Raw genomic sequence first — 25,682 nt, 5'->3', positions numbered from 1 at the left:
GGTATTAGACTCAATCAACGTTGCTGTTTAATGAAGATACGTTGCATTATGGTTTGTTTATTGTTATAGTTTATTGTTATATTCTTTTTACTTATGGTTGCTCTCAAAAGGGCCGTTTGTTTTGAATATTTTCGGGGTTTTTGATGATGTCATCGTCCATACGAGGCGTACGTAAAACCGAGGGTTCGTATAACTTGGGTACATAAAAACGAGGTTCTACTGTATTATTCAGTCGTTCATTGAATAAGCAGGTATGACTATTCTGTAGTTCAGATTTTTCTTGGTATTAGGAGACATTATACTAATTAAGTAATTACAATATAAATTTGTACTATTAATAAACAGTTAAAACTAAATTTAATTAGCTATCCAGAATAACATGTTAGTACTAGTATTTTATGACATCTGGTACAAAGTTTGTGTGAATGTATAATTCATAATTTGAAACTCAAATTTAAATCAAACTCTTGAGGACAATATACTGTATTTTACAAGAATTTAAAGCTAAAAATAATAAGCATCGTCTGATTGTAATTGGCCAAGGCCTGGCTCAACCAAGTTCATTAATCAATATCTAATATCAGCACACACAACTTGTGTAAATAAAGATTACCTTTTAAACATCATAATATTTGAATGAACTTCCAGCTGTACACTGTAATGAAATAATAATAAGTAGACAAATATCTTGGAAGAAACAGCACAACATAAAACCTAATTATAGTATCTAATTATGAAATGTAGTTTATGCTTTGACAAGAATAACTAGAAATGAATTAGGCAAGTTTCAGCTTCTAGCACTAAAGGTATTGACATCTGTTGAGGCTTACAGTACCAATTTTCACAAATGTAATAAATTATAGATATTATAATAATACTGTATACATAATTGTAATAAACTGTACATGGGATGATTACCGGTACGCCTCTAGTCTAACCTTACTCTGAATGTGAGGAATCCGTATCGATATTAATAAATAAGGGAATTGTGTGCTGTGTACCTATTTTATTTTTTTTTAAATATTAGTGAATTTTGTGTATTAACTAAAATATTGTGGTGACGAAAAAAAATCATCATTATTTCAATGAACTACTGTGTAACAAATAGAACACATTTACTCCAGCTAAATATAAGAATGTATATTAGGATTTTGATCTCATAATTTATGATGTACTATAAATAACCATTTCCTTTTGGAGGGTTATACTAATAAGTTAATTATTTATTGACCATGATTAGTTGTTAGTGCTGTCTTAGCAGTCGTCATGTATTTTCAAGTGCCGAGGATTCAATGAAATGATAATAATATTAACATTTTACACAATATGGTATTTATAATCATCAAAAGTGTCATCAGAATGTTGGCAAAAAAAGACAGCTGTACACTGTATAACGAAGTCGTGCAAGATGGGTGCTTTACCTATTAGGAAGTTTTCGCAAGCATAATAAATCGATAACGAATATGGTTACGTCATCAAGTTTTTAGACAACCCTTCCCTACAGTATCATATCTGTCGCAACAAGCGATTCATGCCTTTTGCATGAATCAAGAATTATATTTAACTTGCAGCATATTGTCAAGGATGTTTAAGGCACCAATGGCGAGAATGATATCGACGTATTACGTTTTCTTCACTCTTATTGATGGCTTTCACATTCATGAATTAATGAAAATGAGGTAATTTTTTATCATCGTTATATAGGGGTGCCGCCAGGATTTGCCCTACGGGGAGTGGGGGGGGGGAATGCCCTCGACGAGTGGTTAGATTTCCCAGACTAAAGCAAAGTGGGCGTGGTCAAACTTCTATTAAAGGCTCTCGAAAGTGGTCTGGGGCGAACCCCCCGAAAATTTTGACAATTTAAAGGTTTTAAAGGCTTATTTGATTGATTTAATTGAGTCTACTAATATTTAGAAAATACATATAATTTTTTAATAATAAATTATGCTTTTTCTCCCCGACAGGGGGTCCCTGACCCCCTTCCACCTGCTCCCCTGCTGGTGCCACCCATGTCGTTGTATGTTAACTACCGATGCTTTACTATTTTATGAATAATACAGTGTGTCATTCTGCTCATGACTCTTTAGTGGTTTCTTAAGTCCAGATGGTAGAGACATGGTCACAGCGTGATCAGTCACCATCCATATGCATTTTTAATAAGTATTACACCATTATGCCAGTAAGTACATATCACAATAGCTTAAAATCTGGCTTATATTGAACTTACAGTATTCCCTTCATGAAACTTCTATTACATTTCATTGTATTTGGAAACTGAATTTACAGTAGTATGTTTCTGTTTTTTACGTACATTTAAAAAAAACAAAACTGAAAGTGCTATTAACTGTTTCATTTCCTTTATTTCTGGCTAAATAGATTCATCTGGTTTTTAATATATATATAATTTATTTATATTATAATTTCTTCATTTTGTCTTTATTCAATCACAAGACAGAAAACAATTAATCTAAAAAGACTTTACGAGGTAGACAGTTTTTATTTACAAAAATAGTTCATCGTAAATACAATAAAGTACCCATGAATGTTGACGTTAATTTAGTTTAATGGTCCTGATGATGCTATGACGACAGCAAGAACAATAACGATAGTATATAAATAAATAATAATGATGCTATATAAGCTAGTCTAATTACGAGGCATAGGCAGTGGAGATGTTTTTCAGTTGTGAGAATAAATCCGGATTTGAACCCGGAACTGTGGAATTAAAAAGTAAGAACCTTAACCACTTATCTACCACTTCCACTAGTTTCTTCTATCCTTCAATATTATTTTTAAAGTCATGATAAAAAGTAATTAAATGACAAAATTGAACATTTAACAGTGACGTATCCAGGATTTTGAAAAGGGGGTGAGTGGGGGGTGGGTGGAAGGCGGTGCCCTGAATTCATTGAACTTTACATCTTGTGTAAACCTTGGGCATGTTAATGGCTACTGTATGACTACACTGTAAATTGGGTGTACTGTAAACATCTACTGTTAAATGTGCAAGCATTTATTTCCATTAATTTACTAATATAATATTTTTCACGTTTGAACAAAAATTGGGTGCTCAGGTACCGTGAGCACCCCGCTGGTTATGACATTGTTTATTAACAATAAAGAAAGTAAGTATTTAATATTTCTGACTATTTTGCCCATATGGTTTTACATCCTTATTGGAATCAGTCTTGATTTTCCTCTTTCATTCCAATCCAATTACTGTACCTCCATGGAATTTTATCAGCGCCATTGGCAATTCTACTTTTCATCATCATCTTTACCGAGTGAGATAAAATCGACTCTTTAAGGTGATGTTAGTCCTAGATTCTCTTTTTTGTTGAAAATATTTTCAAGTTAATTAATTAATAATTGGTATTTGGATATTCCCCTTTGAGCAGAATCAGCTTATGGCCATAGGCTGATTGATTCCTATTCTTAAGATTTAGAGAGTGACCTATATAAGTACACATCATGATGAATTAGGAGGATACCTGTTTAATTATGAGTAGTATGATTAGACCATGCTTAATGATATGCGATACTGAGGTCAATAAGTCGATGAAGTCTGTTGACATCAGTGAACTCAGCATTGATGACACTAGTGTTAACCCAGTCTCCAGCAATAAGTCTGATTGGACGACAATGAAAGTGCATTATAGACAGTGACATTAATTGATCGATGAATATTCATAAGACAGGTGTGCAGCTTTAAGATTTTATTAAAAGGACAAAGTGCAGTTATGACATTCGAAAGCACCTTCCCAATGCGCTTCTCCAGTCCTTATCCCAGTTTGCTGCCTAGACGCCCTATCCCAGTGTCTTTGCCCAAGTGCCCTGCCCAATGACCTGCCCTAGTGCCCTTCCCCAGTGCTTATCCAATTTTTGTGCATAGATACTCTGTCCCACTGTCCTTTTCCCAGTGCCTTTCCCCACTGTCCGAGTTCCCTGTCGTAAGTGTACTGTAGTACTTCTGTTTCATGTCCATGTTGTTTTTCCCTACTATTTTATTATGCAGTAACTATGTAAATGAGCAGTAAATCATTTTTTAATGATTTGTTATCAAATTAGCATTATAAAAACAATGCAGCCTGTTGAATTATGGCTTTTCATATGGTACTGTTACAATTAAATTTTAAAAAAAAGGTACTTGAAACATAGAATTGTCATTTAGTAAAGATATCCTTTTTTTGATTGGCTTTGTCATGAGAAAAAATCCTGACTTATCGCAGGATTTGAACCCAAGACCATGGGATTGAAGGCAAGCATCTGAACAGCTAAGCTATCTCTCCACAACATTTGCTTTTTGTTGTACCTGCCTAAATTGCATGTTTAATGTTTGATTTTGAGTTATCATATAGTTATACTGTAAAATAAAAAAATAATATCGCCTTGGCTCTCTGTATAATCTTTTGGAAAACATACTACTTATGGTAATAAATAACAATTAATTATTTGTTCTTGCAGAATGGAAAGAAAAAAGTACGAGCAATACTTTGGGTTGCTTCAGACAGTCTTAGAGTTGTTGAAGAAGATGCCAAGGTTGGTTTCGTTATTTTCATATTTAAACATGTCAACAATATTAACAAAGTAATGGCTCCAGTAGTGAGGACAATATCACTGTTTGGTCAATCATATACACCTATCGTATGCATAGATCCTTGTCATCAGACACTACTTGAGGTTTTCAAAAAATAAAATTATTATCAGTAATTTGTAGGGCAAAGTTATGATTTTATTTCTTATTATTGGGATCTTAAAGGCTTATTCACACAATGACGATAACGAAAAAAAGTAATTGTTCATATAGAAATTAGCACGACTCGATAACAATTTATCGTGTATACGATAAAAAATATTTTCACAAATCAAATGACATCCTAATCATGAGAAAACAATAAAATCATAGTAGTAAAATGATTTTATCATTCTACCGTGATTATGACGTCATTTGATTTATGAAATTATTTTTTTATGAAAAATCGTAATCGAATCCTGCTAGTGTGAAAACTTCTCTAAACCTTTAAAGCACAATTTACTACCTTGAAAATTCTGCTTTGCCCTTGACCCTACTAGACGTTTCATCCTTCTGGAGGTCCTAAGGCTAGGCGGCTTCTTTGGTTTGGACCCCTAATTAATTTCTTAGGTCCCTGGTCGATAGTTTTCTGAAGGCATCACTGACTATGTTCCGTTGAATTGCAATCTAAGTTCATAATATGCATGTTCGAGGAACGTAAAGATAGCTGGGCCCAAGGGAGGTACACTAGTTACCATCATGTGACACATAAGTAATTCACCTGTAAATAAATCATGATTGATTTCATTGTACACATCTGATACTTTTGACAAAATGATATAAGGATAAGTTGATCAGATGTATGAAATTACATTACTCTTTAACATCACCTGCTAGAATTCCTTTTTAAACGCTATCTTATGCATCATAGAAGGAGTGCCTAGATGCTCAGAAAATAGAAGATTAGGTATTTGGTCGTACTTGTAAATACTTCCTATTTAATTGTGCCATGGATCTGATAGTACTTTAAAAAAAAGTACATTTAAAGAGCCTGTCAGTGCTCAGGAAAAAAATATTTTTAATAGTTTTCTCAGGATAACCAAATAAGGGAGGTGGTACCAGGAGTGTAGTTATGGTGGACAGGATATCCCAGTCTTGAAGATTCCCATTAAGTCTAAAGCCAGTACCAGTGCCCTTAAAATCCAGCACTCTTACTATTTTAAGAATTTATTAATGTTTACTAACCCACCCTTAAATTGTCTACCACCCACTCCTAGTTTTCTGCAGCTATAACACTGTGTTGCCTTATAACATTTTTGGTGGCTTCAGTGTGTTGCTTTTTCAAGCAAGATGCATATATTACAGTAATTTGAATTTGATTAAATGTTAAAATTGTATTGGACGTTGTGTACTTATGATATAAATAAGTACCGTGACATAGCAAAAAAAAAAAAATTGTTCTATGCTTGAGAGCAGAGCTTATTCGAGGAGTCGAATGGCCGAGCGGTTAAGGTAGGGGCGCCGCAACCAGCAGCCATAATATCAGCGCTCGTTCGAACGGCATCCTCGCTTTTGGTTCTGGAGGTGGAACAAGTCTTCTCAGATAAGGACTATAAACCTTAAGCCCAGTTGTACATATTTAGTTCATGTACACTATAAAGAACCCAGTACATCTTTCAAATGGAGTAGGGGCTTACCCCCCGTGTGTACTGCTGGTCCATATAGCCCCTGTTGTAGACTGATTAGAGTAGCTGGTACCAATTTACTGGCTAGCTCAAACACGATGAGTCCCTTAGGATGTAGTCCACGCTTTGAGCCCTCTGATCTTCATGAAATAGCGCTATATATCAATGATGCTATGTATATATGTATTCGAGGATAGCTATTTATTTGATTGTATGCTAGATGTCATGCACAAAGTTCCTCAACGCTGTAGATAGAAGCTACTTTTAGTTTCTCATCCAAAGATTTCAGTATCAACTAAACCTTAATTTAATTGTGTACAAAAGTATAATTTCGTATCAGGAAAAAAGTATGCATCATTTCTAATTCATTTCACTGGTGAATTGCTGAGTAAAAATGATTCATTATATAAGAAGATTAGTGCCATTTAATAAATTAATATCAAAGTTGTTTTTTAAGGATGAGACGAATTATCTCCAAAGATCCTTTTAGGGTAATTGCTTTTCTTCCTCACCACCTGCCTACCACCCTAGTTTATGTGCTTTCAGATTTATTAGGATTTTCATTCATCTTTTTGAATTCAAATCTATTAACTCCACTAGCAATTTTAAGATAATTGTAGTTTACTTTAGAAGGATTCTCATTTTGGAGATGCACTGACCTTCAAACATCCTTTGAAAGGATGGTAATAAGACTTGACATTCTAGATTTAATTTCCTAATAAAGTGTATGTGGTTTGATTCGGGTCACATGATTGTGGTTAGATATCTGTAGTCATATTGGCTTTGACTTTAGTTGCGAGTCTGTTGTTATTTATAATCCGTAAATCTATGCAAGAACTGATGAAAATGTCTGTGAGTACTGTAAGTTATGAGACAAGTAGTGATGGATGAAGACTGTCGGTTGTTTGTAAAATACACTAGTCATTGGTATGCTAGTCACTAGTGCATAGAAAATAACATCAGTATGCTTGGAAGTAGCCATTAGTGCTCAGAAAATAACATCCATGTGTTCGGTAATGGCCTTTAGGGGTTAGAAAATAACATCCATGTGTCCGGTAATGACCTTTAGTGCTCAGAAAATAACGTCTGTGTGTTCGGTAAATTGGTCTTAGTGCTCGGAAAATAACATCCATGTGTTCGGTAACATAGTGCTCAGAAAATAACTTCCATGTGTTTGAGTGGCGTTTAGTGCTCAGAAAATAACATTCATGTATTTGGCAGTAGTTTAAGTGCTCATGAAATATTAAATCCATGTGTTTGGTATTGATTTTAATGCTCAGAAAAATACTATCCATGTTTTTGATAATTTCATTCAGTGCTCAGAAAGTAGTGTCATGTATTTATTTTAGTAGTGGCTTTTTGTGCTCAGAAATACTGTCCATGTGTTTTTGTGATGGCCAGAAAATAGCATCCGTGTATTTGGTAATCTCAGCAAGGAACACTGTTTGGTCATTCAATTGTCTTTAGTGCTCAGAAAATAACATGTTTGTTAACCCTTTCCAGTCTGCCCCATTACCATTGCCTGAGGCTGTGCCAAAGCTAGGAAATTACATCATCGACACTAAATGTTGGGTTTCTACTGGGCGCAGGCATTTTATTTGGTCTAAATACAGGAGGCGCTCTACAGAAATACACCTACATCACACTTAAAAAATTCTGTAGAGGGCAGCCTGGCTATAAAATAATTATTATGAAATCTATACTGAGCGTACGTACGACACCCTTCGCTATAAAGAATGGTCAAAGAGGGCGTCGTCGCGACGCCATACGACTGGAAAGGGTTAATTTCCTTAGTGCTAAAAAAAAAGTAACTAAAGATTATCTGTAATATAGGGAATAGCAAACCACGATTGATTTATCTTTTCAATATTATTTTATTATAGGCTCATAAGATAGTGTAAAGTGTAAAGTGTTATATATAATTACTACTTATATAATGAAAGAAGGATGAGGAGGCTTAAAATGAATACCTATGTAATTTGAATTCTAATTTATAATCTCAGCAAATTGGTATGCTGTAGACTGTGTCTCATTTTTCTAATACAATGATCCGTGTAAGATTTTACATACTTGCTCTGAAAAGCTTGTTCTTGTATTTCTAGTAGGCAATGTTGAGCCTATGATTTAAGAGGGCCACAATTTAATCAGCAATCTGCTATTGTTGTGTGAATAACAAGTTTGTCAAAAACGTGAAAATTACATAATCAAACTCCTTTTCTTTTTAATAGAAATGTGGTTTCTTGAGAGTAGTTGAGTGATATTCAAAAGTATCAAAACGAGTATAATTTTATTTAACATATACACATTTGAACCAATAGAATATGTTCAATGAGCTAATGAATTAATTATTATTTTTAAATTATTTTCAGTTTGAAAAAAAAAATCAATGACATTATGAATAATTAAAATTGGTATATCTATTGGAAGTAATTGTATAGTAAAGCCATCAAAAGGTGATCAATTTAGAAAGAAATTATAAAAAATGAGCAACTTGAGTAGTTAAAATCACATGAGAACATTAGCAACTTATGTGGTTATTTATGAGCAACCTGTGTAGTAATTGAAACATGTGACATCATAACAGAAGTCAATTTCCTGTGTATAATTATCCATCAGAATATTAATATAAAATCTAAAACATACTGTAAATACTATGTATGTTCTTGTTCATAAGTAATTGAAAATCTTGAATATTTCAAAAAACCACTCCCTAAAAAGGTATCACTTTTTTCTTTGTCACATTCCTACAGAAATGTCATTTTCTCTCCCAAATACAACAAATTTGATATTCAATTTCAATATCACTCTGTTTTCATTGTTTCCCATTTTTACATACATTTTTTCTATTCACCTTTATTACTAATAATAATAGTTTATTATTAGAATGTTGCATATTAATATTTTGAGTATGTTTATTTCAAATTTAGATTTTCCTTAAAGAAAACTATGCTTATTGTCAGCTACTGTATGTCATTTTTGCCATTGTTAAATGTAATTCCATAAAGTGTAAATTTCTACATGATGGTTTACATGCTTCTAATACCATGATACAGTATGCTCATTATAATATCTCTTTTTTCAACATTTAGTATTCTAGTACATCACCAGTGTACTTATTGCTTAATTACTTATTATCATTTTTATATCTTTTGGCATCCTGAACCATTAAAGGCATGAACGTCCAGCATACATGAATATATGCAACCATAATTCATATGCACTGACATATATTTAGTAATTGTATTGTGTATACAAAAACGTGGACCAGCACCCCCAATGTGTATGTTTGTTTCTTTCAGGGCCTGCTTGTAGACCAAACTATAGAAAAGGTGTCATTTTGCGCACCTGATCGTAATCATGATAGAGGTTTCTCCTACATTTGCCGAGATGGTACCACGAGACGATGGCTCTGTCATTGTTTCCAATCACTCCGAGATCCTGTAAGTTATGGTTCAATAAACTTTCAATATAATTCCATTTTTGTGTCTATTTTAATTAATTTTATAAAATAACTAGTCTATCTTGAGTTCTATTACAGTAGTACATGGTTTCTACTATACAGGTTCCTTACAAATGTATAGGTGTCCATCTAATTTAACACCCTCCAATGAAAGATCACCTTCAATAAAGACAACTTCTCTTTGGTCCCAAATTAACAAATGTCTTTTATCTTTATTATTCCACGACCAAGGCTGCTAAAAAGTATAGAAACCCTGGTCATAAAAGTAGTCTTTTACAGGAGGGAGACCTGGGGCGGATTGCTATAAAACGGTCTAAACTGGTAGTCTTAACTCCCCGATTAAAGCCGACTTTATCACTTAAACGGTCTTACTAAAGTCATTCCTCTAAGACCATTGCTATAAAACAGTCTTCCCTAAGACCGCTTTGATTATTGAAATGCAAACAAGCACTCCCTGGTAACGTAAGATTGAGGGCGACGTCATGCGTGCTCGCGCACGCAAATGTATCGAAATGAACGTAAATAATGCTGTAGACCTATTTTAAAGACGCTGAGAAGTGTGTGGTGTATTTGTCGTTCGATTCTCCGACTTTGATGATCTAGGCCTAGGTCTTGCCATTGCACTGTTGAATTAATCAGCAGAAGGCCATGATGAAAATGATTTAAGACCGTTTTAAGCCTCCTCCGAGTAGGCTTTAGAATTTAAGATGGCTAACTGTTTAGACCGCGGTATAGCAATGGTCTATAATTATAGACCAGTAGTGACGTCACGATTATAGCCGGCTAACCATTAAGACCATCTAAAGACCGCTTAGAGCAATCCGCCCCTGAATTTTTATGAATAAAATAGTAATTTTTAAGTCATTAATTCTGAAAGTACAATAAAATGATAATCAGTTAATCATAATATTTTTGCCTCAGACTAAATGTTCGAGACATATAATAAACATATTATTTAAAATTAATTTACTTACTTCACGTTTTGTTTTCTACAGGGAGAAAGACTTAGCCATGCTGTAGGCTGTGCATTTGCAGCGTGTTTAGAAAGGAAACAGCAACGAGACAAACTATGTGGGGTCAAAGTTGAATTTGACGTCAATAAAACAACGTTCACACGACAGGGCTCATTCCGACAAGCAACAATGACCGAACAACTGGCTGAAGCAGAACAAAACAAAGACAAAGAAAATGAAGGTGCTGTAATATTCTTTTTGTACTATATCCTGAAATATCATTATGATAGAATATTTTAGTCTTTGACTTGACTAAATTATTGAATGGTCCATTAATGGGCTACACACCTAAAAGTCAATCAAATATTTGTGACCTAAGGTTGTTCGTATTTTTAACAGCAATGACAATATATCAGTTTAAAATGGCAGTTGTGTCTGTACATTACATACATATTTGCATCTAGAAAGGGTAACCTGTTGTGTAATAACAAATGAAAGGTGAAATTATCATTAGGTAGATATGGTATATTCACATTTTTAATGAGAATCTGTTATTTTGATTTTTAGGTACTCAACCTATTGGTGGGGCATCAGTTAATCCATACGCCATTCCTCGACGTCATGCCCCAGATTCGTTACTTCAGCGGCAAGGCTCATGTCGTCTGTTTCCTGCCTTAGACACCCAGTCACCTTTTAAGAGAAATTTATCGTTACGATTGAATGAACTGCCCTCAACGCTGCAGAGGCAACAACAGACTTTGCATTCTCATCCTGAATGTAAGTGGTATTTTGACAATCTTGACCCAGTAGCAATAAAAAAAGGAAATTTTGGAGAAGCATTTCCCAAATAGGAGCCAGTACAGTAGTATACTGTTAGATTGGAGCAGGGTGGAAAATTGGAAAATCCTGGACCCCAGTCATCACAACACCATAAAGAGGTCGTTCAACTAATTAATCTGCCTATTCAAGTAACTTATTTTTGATTGCAATTCCTAATCAATTGAGGATGTGTCATTCCACTGCTGGACGTAACCCTACTCCAAATTCTTCCATCTTTCTCTGTCGTTAGCTACAGACATCCATCTAAAAGTGTTTGACTGTATGTCATCCATCCATCTTCTCTTTGGTCATCAACTTTTCCTTCTCTGGGATACCATTCTGTAACTTTTAAAATTGTGGTCTGAAATCATGATTTGGGGTGGGGGAGCCATACTAAGCCATAAAAACTGTCCCCATAAACCCCACCAGGGATATTATTCTGGGACCCTGACCGATGCTCTATTCGGCCTCTTGGTTTAGGCCCATCGGAAAATTTCAGAAGCCCCTCGGAAGTGAAGGTAAGGTTAAGGTGCTTTTTTTGCAATACCAGAGTCCTGGGTTCATATACTATCAAAATACCAGGATTTTTTCTGACAACCAAAATAAACTCCGCTTCCTAAGCCTCATAATAAGACATGAGCTGCAATCACACAGGACTTATTTCGGGTAAACTAGCCGACATGCCGGTTAGTTTACCCATAATAAGTCCAGTGTGAAAAACCCAGAAAACTTTTAACTCTTAGGTAACTTACTGCGTTTGCCCAGGAAAAGTTTAACCAAGATGAAAAGTGCAGTGTGAAACGCGCGAGTCGATTAAACTTCACTAAAGACGATGACTTTTACCACTTCGTTGAGTTTTCATGACTTGGTTAGTTTTACCATGGCTTATGGTAAAACTAATCGCATCAATTAATCTTAGTGCAAACAGCCGTAAGATTTACTCATTGGAATGTTACCCACTTTCTCGGTAAAATCTTCCCTTTTGTATATCCAGTGCAACTGCGTTTGTCTTGTGAAAGAGATTGCCACATTGAGTGGGACAGCAATAATATAGGTAATCCTTTGGCTTATGCGCCTAAATAAATAAAATAGATAATATAAGGTAAATAGTTCCACAAAATAGAATATGCACACATCAATATTATATTTCTATGTTCAATCTATGTAACATGAATAAACTACATGAATAAACTAATGTACTTTGAATTAAGAGGTTTTAACCACTAACAACTGAAGCTCTGACCACACTATCAAATGTGACAAAAAAAAAAAAAAAGCGATTTGCCCAAGGGTGTGATATGACATCATCTTGCCCATATACATGTGTAATATGACATCATCAGACTTGATGTGTAATCAGATACTTGACAGAAATGGCAGAGCTTAGAATCAGTACCCGAAAAGATATTATTTATGTACTGTATTAATGCTAAGGGATATTCTATATTCTACGAAAATGCTATAAGTTCTTAAGCCCTGTTCAGACTGTCAAATTTTATTTAACAAAAACATGTGACATGCCTAAATATAGTCACATCATGACCATATATAGGCACAGCATGACTATGTATGGGCATTCAACATTTTTTTGTCAAAGAAAATTTGGTAGTGTGGACAAAGTTTAAGTATGCATGGTGCCTTTTATGTTTATTATTCTTATACAGCATTTATTTCTAACATGTATGTTCAGCTGGTTAGTTGGACCCAGGGCCCCCTCTCCCTAAAATATTCACAATTTTTTTAAATATGAGAAAACTAGAAAATTCTACTCAAATTTTAAGTCTGAGAGTGCCATTTCCAGTAATCTAGAGGTGCCATAATCATAAATTTTCTTACCTCAGCCCGAACAATGGTGGGCTGAGGTAGTACACAGCCTCCATCTGTGAAAGTCCCTCTCTGAGCCCCCTCTATTTCAAATTCCTTGATCCGCCACTGCTGCCTTTCTTAGTTTTATAATTTTTTGAGTGGGTGGATGTTATAGTTATGCTGATGTGAATAGAACCGACTTAAAAAATAGACTGCTTGAGTTGCTTGTAAAAGTAATTTAGCATTTAAGTGAATATAGTCCTGATGAAAGTCAGTATGGATGGGGCCAACTTACTAAGACAGGCGGGTAGATGGCAGGTTAACTACCGCACATACGCCTCCAAATGTGCCATGACTATCTTACAGGCCTAAGATTCGTATTAATTTTTCAATGTGCAACCAAGCAAAAAATCTTTCCCTTGTATTTTACAGTATCGCCAATACACAGTCCGACTCGCGAAGAGCAAGAGGAAATCTCAGAACAGAATCCCGAAGCCAAGACGGATATCGCAGGTATGTGTCAGCAGCTTAGCCAAGGGTTGTTCCAGCTAAGTCAGGTACCAGACAACCAACCACTGTCTTCCACGCCAATGGCCCCAACCAATAGACCTAACCCTCATGGTGAGTTTTATGTATCATTGAGTGATTGGTAAAGGTAGTGTATGACCATCATCATTATTATCATTTACCATTAATAATGATAATATTTATTTATTTGACATTTCACTTTTATGGCAGTGGCAGTACGCAAGAGTGTGGCGCAGTCAATCTTAAACTAATGAAATAGGAGGAAAACAACTTTAGCTAGACATATATGAAACAAGAATCATTACCATCATCACAGTCTTCATCATTGTCATTGTTACCATTATCGTCATCATCATTCATCTTCATCGTCATCTTATCTTCATCATCATTGTCATCATTATAATTATTATCATCGTCATTTATATTAAATCATTACTATCATTATGAATAACACCAACATCATCCAACCAGATTTATTATCATCCTCATTTTCTTTGTCATCATCATTGTTATAATGATTATAATTGTCATCATTATTATCGAATCATTATCACATCATTATTAATAATACCAACATCCTCATTCTCATCATTACCATATTTGCCATAATAATAATAAGCAATAAACCATAGCCATCATAATATTTGAGCATTTATATAGCGCTTTTTACCGCCATCATTATCTTATTTCATTACCAATTCAGGGATACCTCCCTGACTAATTCATCCATACTTATGGGCCCATCTAGTAAATTAATTATCTGTCAGCCACAATATGCCTGTGACTGATGTATCCCAGTTCGAGGCGATTGTTGCATTCGAGGTGATTGATTGTTGCACTCCCAGCACCCAACAGATGCATATAATGTAAAATACCAGTATTTACATACACTATCAACTTACATCCATACATATGATAAATCTCTAACAAATTCCTACATTGGCAGCTGCTTAAGGAAACCAAGCTAGTAGTAATGTATGTGCAACACATAGTGGTGTTATTAATGACCAGTAAAATACAGCAATACAGGTCAGTCCTCTGACATTCCATTTGTGTAGCCTTGAGGCACTTAGTCTGTGAATGCTGCATTCCAGAGTAAATATGGTATTCCTATTAAATTAGTTTCAGAAACCAAAAAACATCATCTGCATTACTTATACTTGGAAAATGAGTGCATGTAGCTTTGCATAGGTTCATTACAAACCACAAAGTTACAGCTTAATTTCATACATACAGATTTGTATAACCTTTGTCATACATTTTGTAATGAATAATACATTTCTGTTCATTAATTCATTTGTTATTTATTTTATATAGTGTAAAGGCATCTTATATCATTGGGGTCATGCTCTTGTGTGTAGAAATTAAAATAAAAATATATTAAAAAAAAAAAAAAACCAGTTGAATGGTACAGTATTGTCTGATTATTTGCAAATGTACTAGTGTAAAATATAAAAGTTCACAGATCAAAACATTTTTATCTGATGTGACTATGAGCCACGTTTAATTGTAATTGCCTGCATGCAAGTAATATAGAAACCATATTAATAGAAACATTTCAGCTGGGGGCTGAAATGCAAGTTACAATAGTGCCTGTCTTTCGGATAAGATGGTTATGCCGTTAGCTCCGTTTGCATAATGGCCCATTTGCACATTAAAGTATGGAGTACACCCTTCGGAAAAGAAGAGTGGATTGCCTCCTAGTTCGTCCGCTTTACCTACCAGAACCAGAACCACGGCCCAATTCACCACCAGAAGGACCCCACTGCAAACAAGTATTTGAACTTTCATGGGTTATTTTTAGTGTGATTCTCCAAAAATACTACTCATCCATTGTTTTTATTTCTCAGTAATTGGCAAAAGAAAAATATAGTCAAACATAACACATATTATATCTTTGAAGATACTGCAAGTTTAAATTAAACCATGATTGATTGATTGTTTGACAGGTCATGCAGCACTTCAGCCAGTTGCTACACCAATCCGGCAAACGAATCCATGGGCAAAAGAGGAATCTGAGGTCGTAGCGGGCTCACTAAAAAGTACAGATACACATGCACCAGTGCAGAAGTCATATAATCCATTTATACAACAACAAAATGGGCACGTGAACGGACACACCCACCCTGCCGTAAGCAGCCAGCCTGCCGGAAACACGCTTGTATCGGCCCAAGTTCATTCAGCGTTACCGGTCAACTACAACAACGCAAACAGCACAGCCGGAGATGTGCAACCAGCCAATCAGAATGGTCTAGCGGGAAACTGGACCAGTGATATGTCCAACAGTCTGCCGGCAATGGAACCGGCTCCAGCCCCGGCCAATTTCGAGGCTCGATGGGAGGCCTTTGGCGATGAGACCAAAATGACCAACGAAAATGCAAATAATCCATTCGCAAATGCTGTGAAAACATTTGAAGTGAATCTATGATCTGGAAGCATTCGTGTCCCCTACCCCATCTCTCAATTACTCTTTCTCAGAGAATTTTTAGTGATAAAAAAGAAAACTATTTTGAATATCGGTATATTGTCACTTGTTTGATGTCTGTTTCTTGTGATGTGGATTTTACAAAAGATGTATAGTTTTTAAAAAAAATGTGAGATTCTCCACTGTACAAACATTTAAAGTAAAAAATAATTACATTATAAAAAAAATCAATTTCATGAAATTAAATTTTATTTTCCACTTGGTAATGGGTCATTTAATTATATAACCTTAAAGGTCAAAGGTTTACTGTAGTTGCCTTGGTAGTTATTATTATGCTGTATTCCATTTTTTCATATTTTTATTTTTGTGTTTCTCATTTGTATTCAATTAATATTATTTAATTGAGTTCTAAGCGACAGTAAAATTGCCAGAATTTAGTGAGGTAATATGATACATAAACAAAAATAATTCCCTACAAATTCAGGTCTGTATTACTTAATTATGCCTATTATTTTAGGAGTGAGAAATTGAATTAATTATGATTAATTATATTTCTTAAATTAAATCATATAATTTAGAAGGCAATATTTGAAAATTATACATCAACAGATTATAATCTATTGAACAATTGAAACTAAACCAAATGAATAGTTCATAAATCATGATTTGAAAATTGTTTTTTGAGAGGTCATTGACCCAAATAATATTTCTTGGCATATATTATCAGGTTGTCATCCAGACATTTTTTGATCAGAATTATGATGATGTGCTGTAGAGGAACTCAATGTCTGATTAGAAATTTGTGTCTGACGCTGAAATCTGATAGTGTCTACCAAGGATTGCAGCGCCCTCAACGTCCACGAACTCAACCCAGCTTCACAGAGTGTTCTTGCTGATAAAGTGTTTGTATTCATTAGGTAATGAGTTTTTGCTGGGCAAAAACATTAGTGTTTTTGATACCTGTGACATGTACAGCATAGAAGCTATAGTGTATTGACATGTGATAATTTAACAATTTCTAAACGCATTCCAGACATAAAGATGAAATATCCTCATAATATACAAAGTTGAATAAAATCAAGTACTTTGTTACGGACGTGGTATTAGTTCTTTTTACGACTAGGACTATGTTATTTTGGTGGGTTTTTTCCCGGATTTAGATATGTCTGTGTATGACTATTCATGAAAGTTGGTTATTAGGTTTTTGAAAAGGATAGCAGAAAATGTTATGTTTTATATTGAAGTGCTTTAACTTAACGTAATGGAAGAAACTGCTATATCGCCTTGGATGTGAAACATTATTCATTAAATCTGTAGGCCCGTTGTTGTACAGTAGTGATTAATAATTCGTAGTCTACTCACATTTTATCGATATTGCTTTTTACAATATTAAAAACTGATATTTTTACAAATATTCACTTTCGAATGACAAGTGATATCTAGTCAATGTAGTAATACTTGACTTTTTATTATTATAGTAATTTAGATGATTGTTTAATGTAACTAAAGCCAAATGGTAATTTCTTCAAATTTTAATATAGATTGTGCTGCTTAACTTGTTATACTGTACAATGCATTATTTGTACAAAACGTTGTAAAGTTGTGTGTTTGTAAATGTGCATTACTCAGCGTGTTAATGAATTAATGAGTAAGACTTGAGATTTTTGAAGTCGGGCTATTAATCATGCTCAACTTTTCAAAACTATAGGAAAACTTGTCGTTTTTAAAAGTTTTTTTTTTATCCGGTATACCAATTTGGTGATTCAGATTTTGATTTAAACATTTTTATTTGGTTGTCAATCGCAACAAATTGGTATTTCTCTAATCTCTTAGGGGCCATGATAATTTAAGCTTTTGGTAAAGGTTGTCCGTATTTAGAAATTATTCTGTAGAATTTAGATTTCCTGGTTCACATGTTTTTTTTTCACTTTTAAGGACACTTTGCAACATACACTATTAGGTAATCAATGCATTTTGCAACATGCACTATGAGGTAATTAATGCATTTTGTAGGTAATGCATTCATCAGTGATAGAAAATCAATTTTCAATATACCTTGAGAAAACATCTGACAATGTTTTATAAATATAATATAATAATATATTAATGTTTATATCTTGTTTTATCATCATGGATTTAATTGTGAATAAGTTTCCATGATTTTCATAATGACATTTTAAAGGTGATTTTCCTTCTACTCTTGATTAAAGGGTTTATTACTGTCATGGATTGGTCACTGTACAAATAGGTCATTGACCTAATGTTTGTAGATAATGTGGTTTATTTTATCTCACCTTGAAAAAACTATCTTATTCTTGTACATATAATGCGGTAAATATATAAAGGTTCATTTACAAAATTACCAATCAAGTTACAAATTTAAATGCACAACCTATTTTAACAAAAGTATTGATACATTTTATTTTTCTTCTAAATATGATCAACTTGGTTATTTTACCACAGGTAGTGGTCATGATTTGTATGCTTACCCTTCTTCTCTTTTATCCGCGCCCCCATCACTTATTTCCTGCATACTCTGCATGTAACTGGTGTCAATTTTCCTTAGTGCATAGCAAGAATTATATTTCGTGCACCTTTTCAGATTGATTGATTAGTTTTTGTTGATGTCCCCACCACCACACCCCCCCCCCCCCCTTTTAACAAATTCATCATCATTTAGGAATTTCAGTAATTTTTGTAAAAGTCTTTCTCTGATTTATCCATTATATATTTTTTATAGGTATTTCCTTATGCAGTCAAAATGATTAATTGGTTTCCAAGTTGTTTATAACTTCACCTTCTGGTATTTCCAAAAATTCATGCTTATTATTTTTTGATTTATTTTTATTAAAATTATTTATTAAATCCAAATTACATGGAAGTTTCAGTTTGAAGGTGAAAAAAAAATCATAACTGATAATCATGTATTTCGCAGAGAATCACAAGAAATATACCATGAGAAAAATTGGAATTTGAAATTATATTCATCATTACACTAATAAAAAATATCCATTTAATGTTTTTTTACAGTTTTGAAAAACAATTTTGGCCAAGTTACTGAAGAATGAAGTCAGACAAAAGTTATTCATATACTGTGCATGTATAATTTCAAATAGTGTTTTTAATTTTTAATTATTCCTTTTGTTTCATATAATTAATTCCTTTATATAATTATCAATATCATTTTTAATTGTTTATTATTACTGTATTATTATTATTATTATTTATATATATTACTTTCTTTACTGTAGTAACCCAATGCTGATAATTTTACCTATATAGAATTCCTTAATATGATTTATTCTATTTGTATTATATTTCCTATGCCTTTCTTTCTATGTTAAGTATACTATATATTATATACAAGTATCATAATAATTACCATTTATATTAAGTATACTATTGTTATTAGTACGGTAACATGTTATGATCTTCAACATCACTACATCATATTTATTTTTTCTATTATTGCAAACCTTAAACATGATTTATATGTTAACTTTTAAGTGTGATCTTCACCAGAGCCTTGGATATGGTTGCTATGGGTCCAAATAAACGAACATGTCCTGGTACTTCCTGTGTTATTGATAATTTATTTTTTTCAGTAAAAATAATAAATTAATTATAGCTATAAACATTTATATTATAAAAAATGAAATATGATTGGCTTTTACTTTTGTATATGTTTTTATTGACTGAATTACCATTGGTAATGCATCTGTGATGGTTATCAAAAACCTTTTTGTGCAAAACAAATCTTCTAGGTTTCCTATTTTCTTCAAAATGCCATCATCACCATTATTTTCTTTGTGTTGCTAACTTCTTGCTTGCACCTTTTTATGTTACAAAAAGAGGAATTTAGAAAGCAGTAAAGTGTGGTAATGGATTATGTTTTGTTGGCTGTAAATTTGGGAATTTTGTAAATAAATGACACCATTTACGTATTAAAATATTTTGCTGCATTACTCTTTCATTTGATAGTTTTATGGTTACGAAGAATGATTACTAGATCTATAGCAATCTTAAGCCCTGTCACTCTACCAAATAATATTTGACATGCCTAAATATGGTCATGACGACATCACTTCATGACCATATATAGGCACATCATGACTATATATGGGCATACAACGATTTTGTCTAGACAGAGCTTTAGTTGATTCAATTCTGTCAGTCAAGCTCAGAATCCTTTGTTAGCAGCTACTTGATGTTGCTGAAGCAACCAAAGTTCCTGTTGTGTGTCCAGTTTTCATAATCCTAAAGCATAAATTCTTTTCCACATATAGCCACAAAGGTTCTTACTCTGGGTCCCTGACTGAAGGCCCCAGGCTTCCCCTCGGTTCAAACTCCCTGTCGGTGAATTTTTGAAGTCTTTCATCCTTGTTTTGCACTATAATTACTCCTTTTCCTTTATGCAGCCTCTCCACGGTGCCATTTTTCTCCTGCAAATGTGAACTTGAAAATCTTTGAATTCTGAAAATTTATAAGCATTTTGAATCTATGAGTACTATATTAATTGCAAGTATTATGGTCAGGAACCAAACCCCAATAGCTTGCTCCCATGCCCCAGTCTTCCCACTGAAAATGTTAGCAAAATACTTATGCTTGTATATAACAGGTCTTCAGTAAAGATACTAAAAAAAAGATTACGGAAGCACCTAAGTGCCATTCGACTTGACGACTTGTCAAGATAATTATGTTGTCAAGTCGACATAATATACATATCATGTCGACATGGCGAGATAGATTATCTGGACAAGTCGACATACTAAAAATGTTTTGTTGTCATGATGAGAGAGGTTATCTTGACAACATAACTTTTATTATGTCGACTTGTCAAGATAACCTATCTCGCCAAGACAACATAACATTTTTACTATGTCGACTTGTCAAGATAATTTATCTCACCATGACAACATACAACTTTTATTATTTCGACTTGTCAAGATAATCTATCTCGCCATGACAACATACAATTTTTAGTATGTCGACTTGTCAAGATAATCTATCTCGCCATGACAACAAACAACTTTTATTTACTATGTCGACTTGTCAAGATAATCTATCTCGCCATGACAACATACAATTTTTACTATGTCGACTTGTCAAGATAATCTATCTCGCCATGACAACATACAATTTTTACTATGTCGACTTGTCAAGATAATCTATTTCGCCATGACAACATACAATTTTTACTATGTCGACTTGTCAAGATAATCTATCTCGCCATGACAACATACAATATGTATTATGTCGACTTGTCAGTATAATCTATCTCGCCATGATACAACATACAATTTTTACTATGACGACTTGTCAAGATAATCTATCTCGCCATGTCGACATGATATGTATATTATGTCGACTTGACGACTTGTCAAGATAATTTATGTTGGCACTTAGGTGCTTCCGTAAAAGATAGAGCACTCGCATACGAAAAAATTAGGTGGAAATTGGTCCAGACGTACGCGGCGCCCTTCCCTTTTTATAATGCAAATTTTCTATACTTGGTCCAGACGTATAGGGCGCCGTTCTGTTGCTAAGCACAGAGCCATTATGCCGGTTTTCTACAAGGCGAATTTATTCTTGCGAATCAAAGCGTCGGTTCGCTTCCTGAGCTCTTATTGGTTGCGCATTTTTTCGCTTCTCAAAACAACGAAAGAAATCCAATGCGCATGCGCATGGACCGACACTTTCGATTCGTGCGAATAAATTCGCCAAGTGGAAACAGGCTTTATATTATGGCTCTGGCTACCAGACGCACACGGCGCCCTTCTTTTTGGAAAATGAAAAATGGAGGAAAACTTTATCACTAATCAGAGTCCGGTCATACATTCTGCGCTTTGGTGTCTGTCATTTTATCGTCCAGATTTATGTATGCCTACTTGATGTATCTTATGATTATATCAACGATTTCTACCTCCGCAAAGGAGGTTATGTATTCACAGTCGTGTAACGCTGGCATTGTTTGTAATCCCACCATGCATTTCGGTGGAACAGTTTTTTTCTGTGGATAACTCTATCGTGTATTTCTAGTATCTTTGGTTTCAGTGACTTTTATTTAGTGCTCATCGTATTTGCTGTAATCGTGAAGTATCAGGCTTAGGCCTAGGTCCGTACCTTGGAGCAGGACAAAATTGCAACAAATCATTTTTTGATTTAGGTATAAACTTAATTATGTGTAAAAGAACATACTAAAAGTTTACTTACATAGAGGACCAACATAAAGGTTTTTTATAACCAAAAGTTCAGGACTGTTTGAAAGTAGACTTTTACATGATACGTACTGCGGTTTTCAAAATTTTCTTGAATATGATTTGTCAACAGTTGGGTCAAATAATAATATAATATTTTAAGCATTGTAAGGGTCGGCTCAGAGTAGAAAATGTAGTAGTAAACTGTAAACATTATATTAGATACAGTAAACGCAGGTAAAATTATCCCCCCACCCCCACAAGTCACACCGATATTTCTAATTTATTTATAAAATAATAATTTATATATTAAAAAGTGACTAAACTACATGGTAAATCTACCCCTGCCGAACATTGTCTCTGTATTTATGAGTGAAATTTCTATTGTTTTCCTCTGTTTATAATGTAATGTATGTCCACTCAAATCAATAAGAAGAAAATGCTATATAAGGGCACTTCCTCAAAAAAGGTCGGGAAACACAGAGCCGTAGATATCTACGGCTCTGGGGAAACATCAGTGTCAGCGCCACCAGCGGGGGTGAGGGATAGATTCTTGGGAAGGATCTGGACTTCCCATCGAAAAATTTGGATCTTCATATCTGGAAATCTATGGCACCGTCACTGCATTAAGTCCGATTGGGGCTGTGGGAGGGCCTGGTGGTGAGGTTTCGTCGGATCTACGCCATATTGTCGAAATCAAGTTTTTCTGAATACCAGATTGCCTAGTCCACTTTGCCGAAAGTCAATCAAAAGCAATGAAACATTAAAAACAGCATAACATTCGTCATGGAGCACTCTTTTACATGACTGCGTCTGTACGAACTGGAGCCAGTGAAATGTAAGGGCACAGACATAGATATCTATTTATTCATCCATAATTGGGAATTGTTCTTTGTTCACTCTCAAAGAAGAAAGAAAATTACATGGTTTTTCGGGAAAAAGGAAACTATCTATTACATTTTACATACATACATTGTTAAAGAGGCAAATTCCAGAATTGCGAAATTGAGAATTTAGAAGCCTTCCAATGCGAAGTGCGATGTGATCTCTGTTTATTCCTATAATAAATAACTGTTTATTGTAGTTTAAGATTAGTTTTGTCTTATTGTGTAAATCAAACTTGATTAACAATTTATCTATCAGCAAAAAAATCTGTCAGATAAATTTTCTTATAAGCATATATAATAGCCTAAGTGTATAAGTTAAGATAATAATAATATGTATACCTAAATGAAATAAATAAATAAATGAATAATTAATAATAATCTACAATTATAAACCCGAATCAAGGTGCTGACTAGAGCCTCTGTCAGGGTCCCGGCATAAAAATCCGTGTGTTCGCGTTGGGAGTTTTTTTTTTTTTTTGGGCGGGGTGTGGGGGGGGGGGGGGGGTTTATACCACAATATTAGAAATTGACAATCAAAGTAACATTATATGGATAGGCAAGTTATCATTTTTGGTCTCGGACGGTTTTGTCGAATAAACGCCCAGAGACGTTTATTGTTGAGAATGGTTTTTGAGGGGGAGTTTATTCGAGGGATGTGTTTATTCGAGGCAGGTATTTATTTTTTTGTTTAAAATGGGTACGGTATGTACCGGTACTGTATATACTCAAACGCCCCTTAATTCCACTGTAATTAAAATGTAATTCTACTGGAGTAAAACGTTAGTAGAAAGTGTTGGAAATGATGTTTCCATTAGATCCGCTTACAGTCAAAGAGTTCATTCGAGGAAAAAATGTACGCCACGGGGTGTATTCGAAATAGACGTTTATTCCAGAATGAGGCTCTAGAAGGGGCGTTTACTCAAAGCGGAGCGTTTACTACGGGTACAAATACGGGAATGTACACATCATGTTTTCAAAAGCACAGTATGCTGTACTTTTGTACGATGGGTTTCGGCAAACTGGGTTGTCATGATTTCAGTGAACTGGATTCGGCAAACTGGGTTTCGGCAAAGAGGCCATTAATTCGGCAATCAGGGTTTCGGCAAACTGAATTTTGACAAACTGATCGGATACCGTTTCGGCCCTAGTGCTAATAAGCATAGTCGTAGATCCCGGGGTGGGGGATGGGGGATATATCCCCCAATATTTGACAAGGGGGATGGTCCATTGTATCATCCCCAATATTTTGATTATGTATGGGATAAAATGGAGCTTTACACACTTCAAAAGACTGTCACAGAAATAATTTGCACTGTCTTATGCGCTTACGAAGATGAAAATTAGCATAATGTTAACAAAATGATTTTAAAATCAAAATTATTTTATCTGGTACCAATCTAAGCTCTTCTTTCCTTAGATGTTAGATGTGCTTGCAAAGAGAGCCACATTTCACACTGAAGGGTGTGTACGACATCAGTAATGTTATGTCAATTCCAAGAATGTTTAAGGTTATATCGGTTGATGAGGAATTTATTGGTTAGGCCTATAATAGCAAATTGCACCAATTTATTTTGCAAAAACAAGGTTTCCAGCTTCAGAGTGGGGCACATCCCCTGTCCGCACAAGGGTACACATTGGCGCTAACACCAGGCGCGTAACAGGCGTCTTGGGTCAGAGTGGGTATTTATTTTCCCGGTTAGTAATTTACCATACCCACCCCACGCCACTCCCCATATAGAAAACAATGCGACATAGGGCTTATCTTATTTATAATATAGGCCACACACGTGTGTTTGGAATTAAATATAAGCATTTTCATCATGGTTTTATTTATTACAAACATATTCTTTCACCATCAATCACGAGGCCCTTCTTTTAGGTTAAAACAATCTATCTTAAATTTGTTTTCTTGAGTTTGGAACTATTATGTGTTTAAATAACTTAAAACAATAAACGTAAAAAAGCCCTAAAAACGCAAAATATTTTTGTATTTTTAATTCTAATTTCGTCGGAATTGATGAAAACTATCTAAAATGTGCAATTTATAGAGGAAATTGGCCTACCGTAATCACTTTCAGGGGATGAAAAGGGCATTTATAAAGGGGTGGGGAAGATTAAGATATTTTCCCCTTGTCCCCCAGTGGTTACGCCATCGAGCAGCATAGATGAAAGGAGTTATGACAGTTTTTGAAGTGGAGAAGTGATTGCTGGGTGTTGTGAGTCTGGTCATTATGATATCTTCCTTTTTATTCTTGTTTTTATTTTTCTCTTATCTTTTTCTTTCCTTTTCCTTTTATCTTCTTTCTCTTTCCCTCCCTCTCCCCTCTTTCTTTTCTCTTATTACCCAGCTCGGTACGACGGCTTGGTCAGCCCGGTAAAAACCGACAGGGGAGGGGCAGTTTTCCTCCT

At 34.4% G+C, this 25,682-nt stretch overlaps 1 protein-coding gene across 3 annotated transcripts in view; it reads left to right on the top strand.

Moving 5' to 3' along the window:
* Positions 1-20,141, top strand: part of LOC117105657 (protein numb homolog) — a 47,703-nt gene extending 27,562 nt beyond the window's left edge. For all 3 annotated transcript variants that reach the window (XM_033246861.1, XM_033246859.1, XM_033246860.1), the window contains exons 4-9: positions 4,465-4,539; positions 9,498-9,638; positions 10,654-10,852; positions 11,179-11,388; positions 13,669-13,857; positions 15,714-20,141. In XM_033246861.1, the coding sequence (XP_033102752.1) occupies positions 4,465-4,539; positions 9,498-9,638; positions 10,654-10,852; positions 11,179-11,388; positions 13,669-13,857; positions 15,714-16,192 (1,293 nt within the window). In that variant the 3' untranslated portion in view covers positions 16,193-20,141. The remainder of the gene's footprint in view (positions 1-4,464; positions 4,540-9,497; positions 9,639-10,653; positions 10,853-11,178; positions 11,389-13,668; positions 13,858-15,713) is intronic.
* Positions 20,142-25,682: the final 5,541 nt, after the last annotated feature.

Source organism: Anneissia japonica, unplaced genomic scaffold (assembly GCF_011630105.1).
Source record: "Anneissia japonica isolate Jap-2015-1 unplaced genomic scaffold, ASM1163010v1 scaffold287754_len4335492_cov202, whole genome shotgun sequence".
In the NCBI taxonomy this organism is placed as follows: Eukaryota; Metazoa; Echinodermata; class Crinoidea; order Comatulida; family Comatulidae; genus Anneissia; species Anneissia japonica.
Note: the sequence above shows the minus strand (reverse complement) of the source record. Positions and strands in the feature narration are given on the sequence as shown.